This window comes from Pyrgilauda ruficollis, unplaced genomic scaffold (assembly GCF_017590135.1).
Source record: "Pyrgilauda ruficollis isolate IOZ18807 unplaced genomic scaffold, ASM1759013v1 scaffold114, whole genome shotgun sequence".
NCBI classification, from domain to species: domain Eukaryota; kingdom Metazoa; phylum Chordata; class Aves; order Passeriformes; family Passeridae; genus Pyrgilauda; species Pyrgilauda ruficollis.
The window spans coordinates 154561-169523 of NW_024509655.1; the positions used below are offsets into that span (position 1 = coordinate 154561).

The 14963-nt window shown below is 49.9% G+C and overlaps 1 protein-coding gene across 1 annotated transcript; it reads right to left on the reverse strand.

Annotated features, from left to right (window-relative positions):
• Positions 1-5683: 5683 nt before the first annotated feature.
• Positions 5684-13882, reverse strand: PLAC8 (placenta associated 8). The gene is made up of 7 exons (XM_041480212.1): positions 13793-13882; positions 11552-11680; positions 11278-11402; positions 10552-10655; positions 6488-6699; positions 6138-6262; positions 5684-5791 (listed from the first exon to the last, which is right to left on the reverse strand). Exons 2-7 carry the CDS (start codon positions 11664-11666, stop codon positions 5684-5686), a joined length of 789 nt encoding a protein of 262 aa, XP_041336146.1. The 5' UTR covers positions 11667-11680; positions 13793-13882.
• Between the last annotated feature and the right edge of the window lie 1081 nt (positions 13883-14963).

Consider the following 14963-nt stretch of genomic DNA (forward strand, 5'->3'; position numbering starts at 1 on the left):
GTCCCTCCTTCATGCGCTGAGCTGTGAAGCAGAGAAACAAGTGGAGCTCTCAGCATCCTTCTTCCCTGGTGCCCTCTGGTGACTGACACTGCTCTCCCAGATCACACTGCACAGGATCCTGAAACACAAACCTGCTTAGGGTCCAGGCCTGGGGGAAGAAAAGAAATAGTATCGAGTTTGTCCATTAGTAAGAGTGTGGGATGTGAAACTTGGTGGTCTGGTATATTCCCCTGCAGTTCATGCAGGCAGCACCATCACTGCTCTGCACCAAAAATGAAGGAACAGCCAAAGAACTTCTTGGAAACATAGACAACCACCTGGAAAAGCAGAAAGGCTGTTTCAGGAGGGGCTTACATTAGTTGTGCTTTTGCCACCATACACTACATCAATACTCATACTGCGTTAGCCTTGAAGAGAGAAGAGAGTGTCTGATCTGATGCTCAGGGTCATGCCCAGTTGCAGTTGTGAGGTCCCAGGATGAGGGAAGAGATTAATCTGACTCCATATTCTTAGAAGGCTGATTTATTATGATATGATATGATATTATAATAAATTTTATACTAGAACTACACTAAACTATAGAGAAAGGAATACATCAGAAGGCTAGAAAAGAATGAATAATAAAAACCCGTGACTGACCAGAGTCCCGACACAGCTGGACTGGTCATTAATTCAACACAATTCACATGGAACCAATCAAAGATGCACCTGTTGGTAAACAATGTCCAGACCACATTCCAAAGCAGCAAAACACAGAGAGAAGCAATCAGATAATATTGCTTTTCTTTTCCTCTGAGGCTTCTTGTCTTCCCAGGAGAAGAATCCTGGACAAAGAGGATTTTTCAGAAAATATCATGGTGCCTATGTCCCACTGCATCATCTCTTGTTCCTGTGAGATCAGTGCAGTGCTGGGGATGTTTAGCCTGGAAAAAAGGAGGCTTAGGAGAGACCTTATTGCTCTCTACGATTACATGGAAGGAGTTTATAGAGAAGTAGGGATCAATCTCTTCTCCCAGGTAAACAAGTGACTAGATGAGAGCAAATGAAAGGAAATGTCCTCAGGTTGTGCCAGGGGAGCTTTAGATTGGATATTAGGAGAATTTTTTTCATGGAAAGGGGGGTCAGGCATTAGAACAGGCTGCCCAAGTGGTGGAATCACCAACCCTGGAAGTGTTAACACAATGTGTAGATGTGGCACTTGGGGATGTGGTTTAGTGGTGAACATGGCAGCATTAGGTTGATAGTAGGACTCAATCTTGGAGGCCTTTCTGACCTTACCAGTGTGCTTTGTGAGACAGGCTGTCTCCCATTTCTGGGAGCCTTTCAGACTGTTTTCAAACATCCCCCAGATTAATTTCTGCCTCTGGAAGCAGTGGGAGCACCTCTATTCTGGTGTGTGCTGGAGCCAAAATAGCTCAGGGCTTCAAATAACCTGAGGTGGAACACCCATTGCCTGTAATTAGCATCCCATGTCCAGGAGCTGGTGGAATGACCTGAAACTCAAGAGAAACTCAGGTGTCCCTAACCCAGGGTGTAACAAGGGGAGGAGGTCTGCTTGCAAGAGCATCTTGTACCTCAACAGCAGAGCAGCCAGAACCGTGATCTGGAGCTGGAGCTGGAAGAGGCAGGAGGTGAAATCACTTAGAGCATCAAATACCTTGAGCTGTAAGCAGCTGGAGCTTTTATCAGTCAGAGCTGTGAGAACCAGGAGCATCTCTAATCCAAACTAGCTGGGGTGTCTGTCACCCAGGAGCCAAGCTGGTTATCCTTTACAGGGAGCTCTACCCAGCAAGGAGCCTGTCCTCTTCCCTTGTGGATTAAATACATGTCACATACTCCTCACTGCATGAATGGTCTCTCTCAGTCCCATTCCTGACAGCAGAAGTAAGATGAGGGTGAGCCTGGCTCTTCTGAGGGGCCACAGGCTGCAGGTGAGGCAGCAGCACAAGGCAGTGGAGTCCCCTCTGTACCTAAAAAAGGAGAGACACCAGTCAGTCAGAGCTCCTGGTGGCACATCCCAGAGACCCTCAGGAGATGCCTTTCCCCCTCCCTATCCAGAAGAGACACGTCTCTCCCGGAACGGCAGTCCAGGAAGGGCATTGGCACAAATCCCTCTGTGAAGCAGGTGCATTTCACCCCGACAGCACAGGAGCTGTACCCACAAACACTGGGCTGTCCCCAGCACTACACAGAACTCCTGGCAACGGGGTGCAGCTGGGCCAGACCCCAGCAACTCTTCATTCACCTTTCCTGAGCTCCCTTCCAAGCTCCCAGGCCCCCAGACATTAGCTGCAAATGTCCTAGGAGAGGCTTTGGTCTGGGGGGCTGTGACAGCTCCCCACATGGTGCTGACCCCCCTCTGGCATTGTTTGCCCCCCCCCCCCCCCCATATTCATACAGTGCCAAGAGAGGCAGCAGGAACAGAACCAACCCAGCTAGCTCTCAGAGGGGATCTCAAGCACTTGTCCATCACCCACAATGAGATTTTCCCAGTTATGCTTGGGGCTGGCAGCTCCTGGCTCCTTGCTGCACCTCCACAGCATGGCCTGTGCAAACAAAGCCCCGTGAGGACACACGGGCAAAGCTGTGTCAAGAAGGACCTGTCCTAGCACCATCAAGGAAAACGATCACCACAACCATCCTAGATTCGAGGGAGGCATCACAAGGACACCACAAGGATCCCGGCCCCAGCAAGCTGGCAGCGGCCTGAAGGGAGGTGGAAAAGCACAATGCAGGACCCCTCGAGCAGGAAAGGAAGGTTCGGCATTACTGACAGAAACGCCTCAGGACCCGTAAAATATTATCCCCGTTTCGGCCGTAAGCAGCCGCGGGGCAGGGGACTGCTGCCAGTCCAGGGCTGACTCCGACTGGGAATTGCTGACACCGAGGTGCCTCACCTAGGGGTGCTGTGGGCAGGTCCATGTCCCTTGATATCCCTGGGACATGGTGCCATCCCAATAGCGCTCAGCCCGAGAGTCCCTATGCACCTGGGTCAGGACAGATCAGGAAGCGCGGAGTCCTGGCACAGCCTGCAGGGATCTCACGGGAGAAGAGGAAGCCCTGAGGAAAAAACCAAGCTTGCCGCGCCTCCTTGTGTGCGCCAGGAGGGTGGAACACCGGGAGCAAGTGGCTGAACCTTGAGACAGCCAGAGACCGCCCGCTCCGGGATCGGGATACGGGCGGGTGCCGCTTCGGGTCTTACAATTCTGTGGCGTGGAGCACCTGCGACAGGAGGCTTTTCCTTCCTGCCCGCTGCTAGCAGCAGTTTGGCAAGGGTCGTGCTGGTAGCACCTCAAATAATGAATACAGGTGAGTGGTCTTAAGTACATACTTGCTTTAGTAGTGGTCATTTGTAGTTACTTCTATTAAAGAAATTCACAGAAACAAAACCTATGTGTCCTCGTGTCTGCTCAGCAGCCTCCTGGCTGCTTCTGGCTCACTGTGGAGGACATGGCTAACTGTGGAGGTTCATGCCTTTGGTCCCTGGTCCCAATGGACAACCCCTGCATGCACTGGAGGAGAAAGAGACCCGGGGAGGAGACTCCATGATCAAGGACGGGCATAGAAGGATGCCAAGCAGGAATGACCGTCAGGGAAGCCCAAAACAACCACCCCTGTGGGAGGAGAGATGGGGACAGGGGGCCTGTGGGAGCCCCATTCTGGGGACACAGGGCTCACTTGTTCCTGGAAAGAGGGAACCTCAGCACTCCTGGCTGTGTGGCTTAGAAGTCCTGGGTCTTGGGTGCTCTCAGCACACCCATGGGCTCCTGCAGCAGCAGGGCTGTTGCTGAACTGGCCACCTCAAACCAGGCAGCTGCCTGTGATGTGGACTGGGGCTCAGAGCCAGCCCTCAGCCCTGCTCTGTTGGCTGGCAGGGTACACCTAGCAGCGATTTAGGATCAGCATCCAGGAGGGAGCAGAGGTGACCCAGCATGCCTGTGGCCACCCGTGACATCTGTTCCCACAGCAGGCACACTGCCAGCTCCCAGCTCCGGATGTCACCACAGCACGGCCGCTTTCTCCTGCTTCTCTGTGCACATGTTTATGTGTGTAAACATGCCCTCCTCCTCCCGGCTAGCTGATGACAGGAGGGGGGGGTGTGGCAGAACCCCCCTCGAGTCCCGTTGAATCCCAGGTGCCAGCGTCGGCGCATCATAAAACACAGAGCAGCACATAGGTCCCGAGGTAACTTTATTTGATGGTAAAACTTCCCCTCTTCTTCATCCCGGGACCCCGATCGGGGGGAAAAAGGAGCTTATATTTGGGGGCAGGTCTCAGGGGAGGGTACAATCTTTAACAAATCAGGAGAATTGGGAGTAAAAACAAGGCGGGAACCACAATGTATAAACCAATAAAAATCCCAAGGGAGGAGAACAGTTTCAGTAAACTGGTAGAGTTTGGAGAAATAGAAACTAGCAACTAACAACAAGAAAAGTGACGAAAATTCTGGGAAAAGGCGGGAACAAAAAGGAAACAGCACAAACTACCAAATTACAAATCAAACAATAAACCTACTAATAAAACAAAAAACACACTACAACTTGAACACACGCGCACGCCGTCAGCAGCGGCACAGCCTCACCCCTTCACACCAGGGGCAAATGCAGCGGGAGTTGTGCAGCGGGAGTTGTGCAACGGGAGTTGTGATGGTGAAAACAGGCGAGTGGAAAAGGTACTTTTGAATAAATTCCCGTCCTGTCCAGCAGGTACCAGCACAGAAGCACAGATATGATAGAGCCTCGGGGCCCCCTGCAGCCCTCTCTGGGCAAAACCCCACTGAGCCAGAGCAACCCCAGACCCAGACTTACCTCTTCCCTGTTTGTCACCATGGTAGGCAATGGACAAACCTTCGCACACCCAAGTCCCAGCTCTTCCACCATAGCATATTACACCCAACACCCACAAGGTGCACAAGAGAAGCCACTCCCATGTGATGGTCTCTTCATAATACTTCTGTGGGGAAAGCAGAGTGACTGGGAATCCCACAGCATCACCATCACTCCCCACTTGTGTCTTGATGCTGGGGACAGTCCAGGCATCCATAGAGATGGGTTCAGTACTCTTGGGTGTCTCTGAGCAGAGGGCAATGCTGTCACCAGATCTGCACACTGGTGGTGTCCACAGAGAAGTTGTTCCCATAGCAGATTTGGCTTTTATCTTTTCTGTTCCCATAGCAGATATGGCTATTGTTTTATCTTCTCCTCACCGAATTTTGTTGTCTGGCCTCATTCCAGTGTGGGTGGGCAGGAGAAAGCCTCATTTACCTGACAACTTCATAGTGTCTCTGGCCACACAGCCTAGAAGAGTACAGCACTGATTCTGATGCTACAGAAAGACACAGAGACATAAATAACAACACACAGGCAAGAAGACAGGCAGCGCTTTTATTGCTGGCTTTACCAAGGGAAAAGGGGATCGAGCACAGTGAAGGCAAACTCCTCATGGTGCACGTCCCAACATCCAGGGCAGCAGCAGCTCCTGCCTGCAGTGGCTCCACAGGGTGCAATGAAGATGGCAGTATCTGCAACGGGATAGGAGAGCAGGATCACCCTTTCCTCAGCCATTACTGCTCTGGCACTGCTGCAACCCTGTGTCTGGAGTCAGGTATCAGAGGAAAGGGAGACCCAGGGAAGGCACTGGGTGCTGTGCAGCAGTGAGACGAAGTAGCTCCAGCACCCGCAGTTTACCAGAATATGCCCATTGCCCTCCTCCGGTTGATGTCTCTCTTCAGCTGGCAGAGTGCACACGGGCTGCAACACCAGATGGCGCAAAAGTCGCTCAGGATGGAGCCCTGTGGCGCAAGGGACATTGCATGAAAAATCCCTTCCCACACGAAACGTTAAATCTTTCAGCCTTTCTATTTTACATCGTCAGCACCCCATGGGAGCTCAACCTGGGCCCTGCAGCTTCTGCTGCTCATACCCAGCAAGGACTGGGATGAAATAATGTGTCCTGGGATTACCTCCAGCTCACAGTGGTGAGGCAGATGTGCCCCTGACTCCTGGCCAGCTGGGATGCTCATGCAACTCCTTGCCTCTGCCCTTCCCCTTGGGCAACCCTTTCTCCTTTCTTAAGCCCCCGCACCCATCCTGTGGCTTTTGTCGCTGTTGGGACAGGCCCCCAAGCTTGTCACTCACTGGGATGTTGTATTTGGTGCGGTAGAGGGTCCTCATGGCCACACTAGAGCCGCACAGGCAGCACTCGTCCATGTCCCCAGCCACTTGGCAGTTCAGGCAGAAGAAGAAGAACATCCCACAAAGACCTGTGGGACAGTGAGATGTGGACTTGGCTGAGGGTTGCAAATACCGAGGAAAGGGGGAAAAGCCAGCTGAGAGCTGCAGCTCTTGACATCAGGCAAGTGCTGCTCTGCCTCCAGTACCCATAGGAGTGGGGTTGGCAGCAGGGGTAATGCTGCAGGAAGAGCAGGGTAAAACACCAGGAACACGTAATGAGCAACAGCAGGAATGAGGGCTACGTATGTACTCACATATGCCGCAGTCGGAGCAGCAGTCCAGCAGTCCTGTTTGCCACTCCCCTGGCTGTCGGGCAGCTGAAAACTGGGGTTGGACTGTAATCACAGTTTGAGAGGCCATTGCCAGCACAGGTTCAGGTCCCTCCAGGCAGTTTGTGGTCTGGAAAGAAAAGCCATCAGAGGCAGATGCTGCAGGTATTTCTGAAGTGGGCATCTTGCTCAGGCTGCTGCATTCAGAGAGAGTTCCTTGGGGAGTCCCCACTGCCAGGGTAGTGCCACCCTCACCACAAAGTGGGGGGCACAGCTCTGCCAGAAGCTGACACTACCCTCTGAAGGAAAGCCCTCTCTAAAACCAGTCTTCCACGAAAGGCAGCAGCACACCCTCCTTATGCAAGTAAAACACCTCTGGGAAAACAGAGGTCCTTCTGCCTCAGAATTGAAGTGCTTCAACACCTCAAACTAGTCTTTTCATCTCCAGGTCATCTTTCATTGTTGTCTGCATAAAATCACATAAAAATATCTGTGCAAAATTGTCTGGGTAAAATTGTCTGCATTTTGGGCTGCTTTTTGGCATTTGTTTTGTTTCATTTATGATCACAGTCTCCCAAAGTTACTACTGCTCAGTTCTAGCCTCCCCAGCCTCTCAGGAGTCACCTTAATCTTTGCTTTGTTCTATGAGAATCTCAACTTATTTGCTTCCCCCTCTCCCTTCCTTCTTCACTTGCCTTCTTATTGTGTTTCAAGGCAGTGGGTTTTCATAGTCTCTTTCCATCACCCTAAGCCCTGCCACCAGTTCCTATCCCTCCTCCACTTGACTGTGCCAACACATCATCATCCTCCCCTTCCTCAGTCTTGTGGGGTCACCACGGCCTGTGGCATTCCTCTCCATCCCATCCTTTCTCAGCAATGGGCTGCATTCTCTGAGAGTAGGAAAGCTCCTGCTCCACAGTACCATCCCCAAAATCACCTGACCAAAGTAACAACTCCCCCTGCACCTCCATCAGTGACCCCTTCCCTCCCTGCCACCTCCGCAAGGCACAGCACCAGTTCTGCCACTCTCACTTTTGGTTTTGGAGCTTTGATTAAATCAAACAAAAAAATGAGGATTCTCCCAGGAGAACTCCCATGCAGACACACTCCCTGCCCTTTGCCCAGTCTCAGCACCACTTTGTTAGGCACTCTAACAGGATTGTTTTCTCGCCAGAATTGCACAGTTACACAAAGTTAAGTATTAAGCGACACAAGAAATGGGGTGGAACAATTACTAAGCTCAGCACTCAGACGATGCTATTGAGCTCATTACCCACATCAGAGTGGCACCGGCTATGGCATTGAATTTGTACTGACTAATGCCAACAGGTTGCTTGCTGGAAGCTCCTGTGACTCCCCAGCATAACAGACACATCCCAGCTGTCAGAAACAGCCTGTTGCTGTAGGACGAGCCCTTGTTCCTGACAGTCCAGGAAGTGGAAAAAGGTTGTTGAATTATGGTGTAAGAGGGAAGAAAGCTCATAAAAACCTCCACATGGTTTGCTCCTGACTTTTTGCAGGCAGTGGAACATGGCTAGGCTGTCCCTGTCTGAGACACCTGTGAGTGCAGCAGGGGACACTGCATCCATTGTCCCTCTCTGGACACCTCCTGGCCCTGCCTTGGCCAGCTGTCCCTGTTTGTTCATCTATGAGATCCCAGGTAATTCCCACCACCTCTGCAGCCAGTGTAACACCTCCTGGCATGCCAAAACAGCAGGCCCCTCAGGAAGCCTTGGCACACGATGATTTAAGAAGAAAGAAGGATGGACAGGGGAGGAGAGAGACCATGGACAGGCTGTGCAGTGGTGAGCCCAGCATGGGGCTCCCATGCAGTGACAGGGATGTTCAGCAGCAGGCAGGACCACAGGGAGAAGTGTGCACAGGAGCAGCAGCAGCAAGAGAAATTTTAGGGACAGGATCCCTCTAGTCAGGCTTCCCCTTCCCCTCTCCAGGTATGAGAACACCACATCCCTGCAGAGGTGGTGGCTGCAGTGCAGAGCAGGCAGCAGCCCGGAGAAGCTTCTGCCACACACTTACCTACTGAGAGATGGGCCAGGCCCAGCACACCAAATGTATCACAATTTCACAATTCACACCCCCATGGCATCACCAGCCATGCTGGAATGACTGATGGGGACAAAAGCATCCTGAGGTGCATGCAGCTACATTTCACCAACAGCCAAGGTCGTAAAGCTGTATCTACAGGCACTGTATGTGCACAAATACAGTGCACTATATGAGCAACACAGTGCAAAAACTGCTATCCTCTGCCTCTGTTCCTCACATCTGTCAAGATGCCATCAGCAGTACCCACCATGCTGTGGTTAACCCCAAAGCATCTTTCCAGGTAAAAAACCTCACCTTTGCTTCCAACCCTTCCCCTTGCCCAGCACCACCACTTCAGCCACAAGCAGTTTCTGTAGCACAACCAAAGCAAAGCCATGCCATACATACTTTCCAAGCTGTCCTTGTCCCAGCAGACACGTCTCTTTTTCCTGGTTCTCATGTTCTATATGCACTCTGGCAAATTACCTTTGCTCCCTCTGATTAACAGAGCAAATGGTGCAGCTTTGCATGATGGCAGCTTCCCTGCTGCATTCCTGCTGCCAGCCCTCGCATTTCTCCACCCAGATATTCTCCAGGCCCAGAGCCCTGGTGGGAGAGGTTTCCAGAGAAGGGTAGTTTGTTTCCAGGCTCCTGTGCTGCCTTAAGCCATGTGCTACTGGAAGTGCAGCACCTGTAACTACACTGGGTGACACGGAGGTGGGCTCTCTCAGGCTGAAAATGCATTTTTCTGCATTTCCGGGGATCATCCATAGAACCGTCAGAGCCATCTGGGTTTAAACAGCTGGGAGTGCCATCACACCCACGCACCCCTCAGCACAGACAGAGCTACTTAAAAGTATTGTGGTAAAGGTGAAGGTAGAGTGGGGACAAAAAAATAATCATATTCTCCTTAAAGAATGAAGCTGGGAGATATTTTCAGGGATCAAAAGTCCTTTAGCATTTCTCTTGAGAGTGATGGAGAGAGGGTGGATGCAACCTCCACCTTCTGCATGGGAATGCAGGGCTCACAGCCCAGTGCAGACAGATGGGCTTTGTAATGCCATGCAGGAAGATGGCACTAATTGTACCTAGAGAGGACACAGATAACCCACGACCCAGCCAGGTTTTTTATTGCAGGTGCAGAGGAATTCACGCTCAGGGTCCATATCTCTTCAACATCGAGGTGAGCTGGTACCAGGCACCCCATGCCTTTCTATTCAGAAAGGTGTCACTGACCAACAGCCCAGGACAGCCACCTGGACCACCACAGCAGGGGCAATGCTGTGTGGCCTGCAGAAGTCACTTGCCTGCAGGAAGACGCAGCTCTGCCCTGCAGCAGTAGTCATTTTCCCAAATTTTGCAACTTGGGTAAGCAAAACTGGCTCCTTCAATGTATTAAATATCCTTTCTAAATGCTGATACAATAACAAAATACTAGTGAAAATCTCTCTCTGCAGCAGACACAGGGAAATCTCAGCTACACATCTCAGCCACATCTCAGCCAGGGGCTGCTGAGATGGATGGAGCAGGAAAAGGATGGGTACTCTCAGGTGGTGCAAGAGTAACATACACAGGGGTAGGAAGACAAATTCAAAACTTTATTTCTGCAGTTAAGTAGGGAAAATCAAATGCAATCAAGGCAAGCTCCACATGGTACATTTTCCAACAATGAGAGCAGTGGCGACTCCTGATTGCAGCAGCTCCAAAGATGCAGCAAGGATGGCAGCATCTGCAACAGGATGGAAGAGGAGTGTCAGGACTGAGCTGAAACTGGTGCCTCACCACACTCTGTGTGTTGCCCCAGTCCTCCCCCCTCCATTCTGCACGAGGTCCCCAGCCACATTTTGCTTCAGGACACGTCACTCTGGTCAGCTGTCCATGGCCATTTCCCCACTGCAGCAAACTTAGTCTGGTGTCAAGATGTTGGCAGGAGAGGCTCTGGGAAGCCACCTGGCTGCATGTGAGAGCAGCTTTATGGACGAGCAGCAGCACCCCTAGCTTACCAGAATATGCCAAGCTCCCTCCTGCGGTTGACATCTCTCTTCATTTGGCAAACAGAGCACACAGTGCACCACAGGGTGATGCAGTAGTCAGAGCAAATGGACCCCTGTCAGGGAGAAACTGGTTAGGGACAGAGGCTTCCCAGAGATCATGTTCCAGCCAAGAAAATGTTAATCACATTCCAGGTTAAGTACTCTTTTTGGCAGGCTGCAGCATCCTGTGTAGAAAACACTGAAGCCCTGGGCTGGTAAACCCCAGGCACCTCGGAAAGGAAGGAAGGAGCCCTTTGTGCAGGCTGCAGATATCTACTTATCTTTTGACTTCTGAAGTTCAGACTGGGAAGAAAAATGCTCACAGGAACAGACAATGTGGGCAAAGTGAACTTGGGACCCTATGGTTTGCCCTTGGGAGGGCAGCAACCACCTCCCATGCGGGAAGAAATACCCTCACATATGCACTGTCCACCTTTCTCCCAAATCTGGTGATGGATCTTTATCCTTGTAACCATCTTCACCTATTCTTTATTCAACCCACAGTTATCTCAAGTCTTTCCTATCTTTCAAAGCTCAAAGAAGGAAGCAGCAGCTGAGGAGATATGAATGGGAAAAAAAGGGGGACTGGAAATCACTGCTGTCCTGAGCCCCTCCCTTAAGTGCAGAGAGAGGGGCCTTGGGGGCACCCTGTCCTTCAGGCTCGCAGCAGGGTGAGGGGGTAGGCTCAGCACTGACCGGGATGTTGTATCTGGTGCGGTACAGGGTCCTCATGGCCACACTGGTCCCACACAGGCAGCACTCATTCATGTCCCCAGCCAGTTGGCAAGCCAGGCATGGGAAGCAGAATGTCCCGCAGCAGCCTGGCAGGGGGAGAAACACAGCACTGGCTGAGGCTCTGCATGCCCGCCTGGAACCACCGGGGCAGCTGGGAGAGCCAGGCTGCCCAGCTGCACAGTGGCACCACTGAGCCAAGCAGCAAGGGCAAGGAAACTGTGTCCAAGGCACTCACAGACACCACAGTCGGAGCAGCAGTCCATCAGGCCTGTCTGCCACGTGCATCTCGAGACAGAGGACATGGCCCCGCCATACTGTGGCTGGATTGTCACAACGGTTGGGGCAGCCATTCCCAGGTGCTCTTCTGAAAGAGACAGGAAACAGGAGAGTCAGTGAAAAAACTGTGGTTGATCTGAACCTCCAACCAAACAGGTGGCTATCACCCCTCAGCAGGCTGCCTTTTGCCCAGCTCCCTAGCTGCCACTGGAGGTGATAGAGCATAACCATATCTTGCCTGCATTTCTATCTGTGATAGATGTTATGGAATAATTCGTGCTTATGTAAAATATACATTAAATAAGTCGTGCTTATTCGTACGAAAAATTCTTAAATATTTAAAACCACAAGCCGCAGCTGGGGAAAGAGATTGTTTCACAAAATGTGAAATCACAGATGGCAGCGAAGAGAAAAAACTAATTAGTAAATGAAAGACGTAGCTCTGTGAGGAGATAGGCCCTTTCCCGGGACAGTCCAGAGACTGCCCAAGTGATGAGTACCCGAGAAGTATTGGTGATCAAGATAGTCAGAGCCATCAAGGGTGTGCATCCCAATACCAGGTTCCCATAAGCGACAATCAGCATTCATCACTACCCAGAAACAGTTTTGTCCAGCCCAGCACAGAGAAAAGGAAACTACATGAATATGTGCAGCAACGAGAATAGGAGAAACTATGCCCCAGGCGAAATAGATCATATAAAACTAGTCCGGCAGAGAGAGCATTTGTGAACAGAGAGGATTTGAAGCGATAGAGTTTGGATCTGTGTTCACCCAGCGCCGATCCCTGGCTCGACGCTGACCCTTTGATTGTGGCTATCGGAGACCGAATTTTGGTTGCAAAATAAAAACCTTTTTTTATCGATTATTGATTTGGCTTTATCATTTTATTATTTATAACATATCTGTTCAAGGTTTTTACGTTATCTCCCATTTTATCCAGCCTTCAAAATAGTATCAGGCCACTGATGTTCCCCACTCCACTCCATAAAGGCTTTGCTAGTGCTTAGACATGACTCATTCCCCTTGTTCTGAGCTGGGCTGGGCAGTGAACCCAGGCTAAAGGGAGTCACTTGGGCATTCTGGTTGTTGGACTTGTTGTATTTTACACAAGAGGCTTTAGCATGGGCACAGGGCATGTGGGAAGCACCTGTGGACTCATTTCCTCATAACAAAGCCAGGCTACACACAAGAGAGTAGTATAGAAAACTCGTATCTCTGGTTTCCTGATGTAGGGAGCCAGAAAGGGAGAAAATCAATGTCCAAAGTCTGAAACACTCTCCTTGCCTTTCTCTGGTTAAGCAAGTAAGTAAACCTTGCAAACCAGTAAGCCGCAGGTCTAAAATAATAATAACGATGATGATGATAATGATAACAGTAAGAATAGAAACAAGAACCATTCCTTTCTGCTTCTAATTCCTTAGCCAAGTGAAAAAGTACAAAGTATTTCTAGGTAACAATTCTGAGAAAGTTTGGGCTTGGGTGAGGTTCTCTGAGATAAGATAAACTGCCTGCTCACATTTGTTGAACTTTCTTTTCTGTAAGTTGGGTTGATTTATTTTATGTCTTAGAAACAGAAGTTCGACAAAGGCAGACCCACCCTACTGGGTGGTCAGCTTCCTCCTCCTCCTCCTCCTCCTGCTTCTGAGCTCAGAAGCCAGAATAGAAACTAAAATGAAGAAGTGATGCTGGGGGAGGGGGAACACTTACTTTCTCCATCCTTTGGAGTAACGTGTACACCCACACAAGCAGTGCCACCCACACAAGTATTATTCACCTATTTTCTCCTCTCCTAGCTGCAAACAGTAATGAAGATTTTGAAGCATAGCCGTTCTTGCCACCAACAGCACACCCCACTGAAGGGACAAACAAGCACACAGAGAGACCAGGTATCAAAAGCCATCAATATCCAAACTTTTAGCTTGGTTTAAACAGAGAGTAAAGTACCAGTCAGATTCCTTCAACACATTCATACAATTGCATTAGCGTTAGAAAGCAGTAAGCAAAGGTAAACTCTCCATAATCCAGCTTTTGCACATAGCTTTTTAAAAGCCCCCACTTCCTCAAGTAGGATTTGCCAGACAGTTTGATTTACATTTTGAGCTAAGCAGGAAAAAAAAAAAAATTCTCTACTTTGACAATATCATCCCACTCTTCCCAGGCTAAAAAGTTACTAATATTTCCATGCTTTTAGAGAACTAACCTGGTGAGCAGCCTTGGTCAGTGCAGACTTCGAAGCTCCCCCTGCACAAAGAGGCTCTGGTGAAGATGAAACTAAACTTACTCCCTCGGATGTTCTTATTGGCAGCCAGCAGTATAATCGTACAATAGGTGGGAGGTAACTTGAAGGGGGAGGTCAGGAGCTGTGCTCTGTCCTTACAACCACAGACTTTACAGGTGCAAAACACAGTCATTTATTTTTCCTTTTCCCAGGATTACTTATTCCTTTTTTTAAAAAATGTTTGCATGTTTATTGTCTTATTCCCTTAACTTTGCCCACGTGATGTTGCTGCTCAGGGAAGAGCAGCTCTGAATAATGTACTTACATCAGAACAGACATTTAGGTTTTCATTTCCTAGAAAACACATCCCACATGGGGAGGCTTTCCATAATAATAAGGCTGATTCCCTAAGTGCTTGTCACAGGCCATGTAGCCCAGCCACTACAGCAAAATTAACTGAGCAATTACCATACACATATAAATTTCACTTCATAAGATACTAATATTACAGTTTCTACACTAACATGCCCCAAATACGTAACCACCCATGCCCTGTGCAAGTCATGACAGTTTTGGATGCAATTCCAATTTTGTGGAGAATCTGTGGCACCAGGACAGCACTTTTTGTTTCCCAGCAGGATGCACATAGTGTGCAGAGATCCCAGAGAGGGTCTGAGTGGCTGTTTCTCAGGAGCAAGTCAAGTTTGATGCATCCCATGGGAAGTGCTGATGGTGAGATTCCCTTCTCTCTTGCCCTCATGAAGAATGGGGAAAGGAGAAGTTCAGGCTAAAGTTCAATATGACAGCTTTGTCAACAGGCTGGAATTTAGGGTGCTTTAAGTGAAGGCTTTTACCAGTAGTGCTGCTGAGAAAACAGGGAGCCATGCCTTTAAATGCTTCCCTTGACTTCCAGCAGCTCCAAAGTTTAACTGTGTCTGTCCCTGCTTTACAATGGGGCTGCCTGGCCACTCCCTGGCTGGATCATACACGGTGTTCTTTGTAAGACTATTGCAATAGGCTATGAAAACTAAGGTTTGCAAAAAGTTGTAGATCAGCAGATTCTCCCTAGAGGAGGAGATGCCTGACATCCTACCAGCTGGCTGGATGAGGCTCATGGCCTAGGAGTCTGCTGGGGAGGAGAGAAACAGGAAGC

What these genes read in the sequence shown, in the direction of transcription:
- PLAC8 (XM_041480212.1), bottom strand. Translation starts at nt 11,666, where the DNA reads ATGGCTGCCCCAACCGTTGTGACAATCCAGCCACAGTATGGCGGGGCC. An exon ending in GCACCAGATACAACATCCCG is followed by an intron (nt 10,656 to 11,277) that starts GTCAGTGCTGAG and finishes TCTCCCTGACAG; the next exon opens with GGGTCCATTTGCTCTGACTA. An exon ending in CTGCTCCGACTGCGGCATAT is followed by an intron (nt 6,263 to 6,487) that starts GTGAGTACATAC and finishes ACTGTCCCACAG; the next exon opens with GTCTTTGTGGGATGTTCTTC.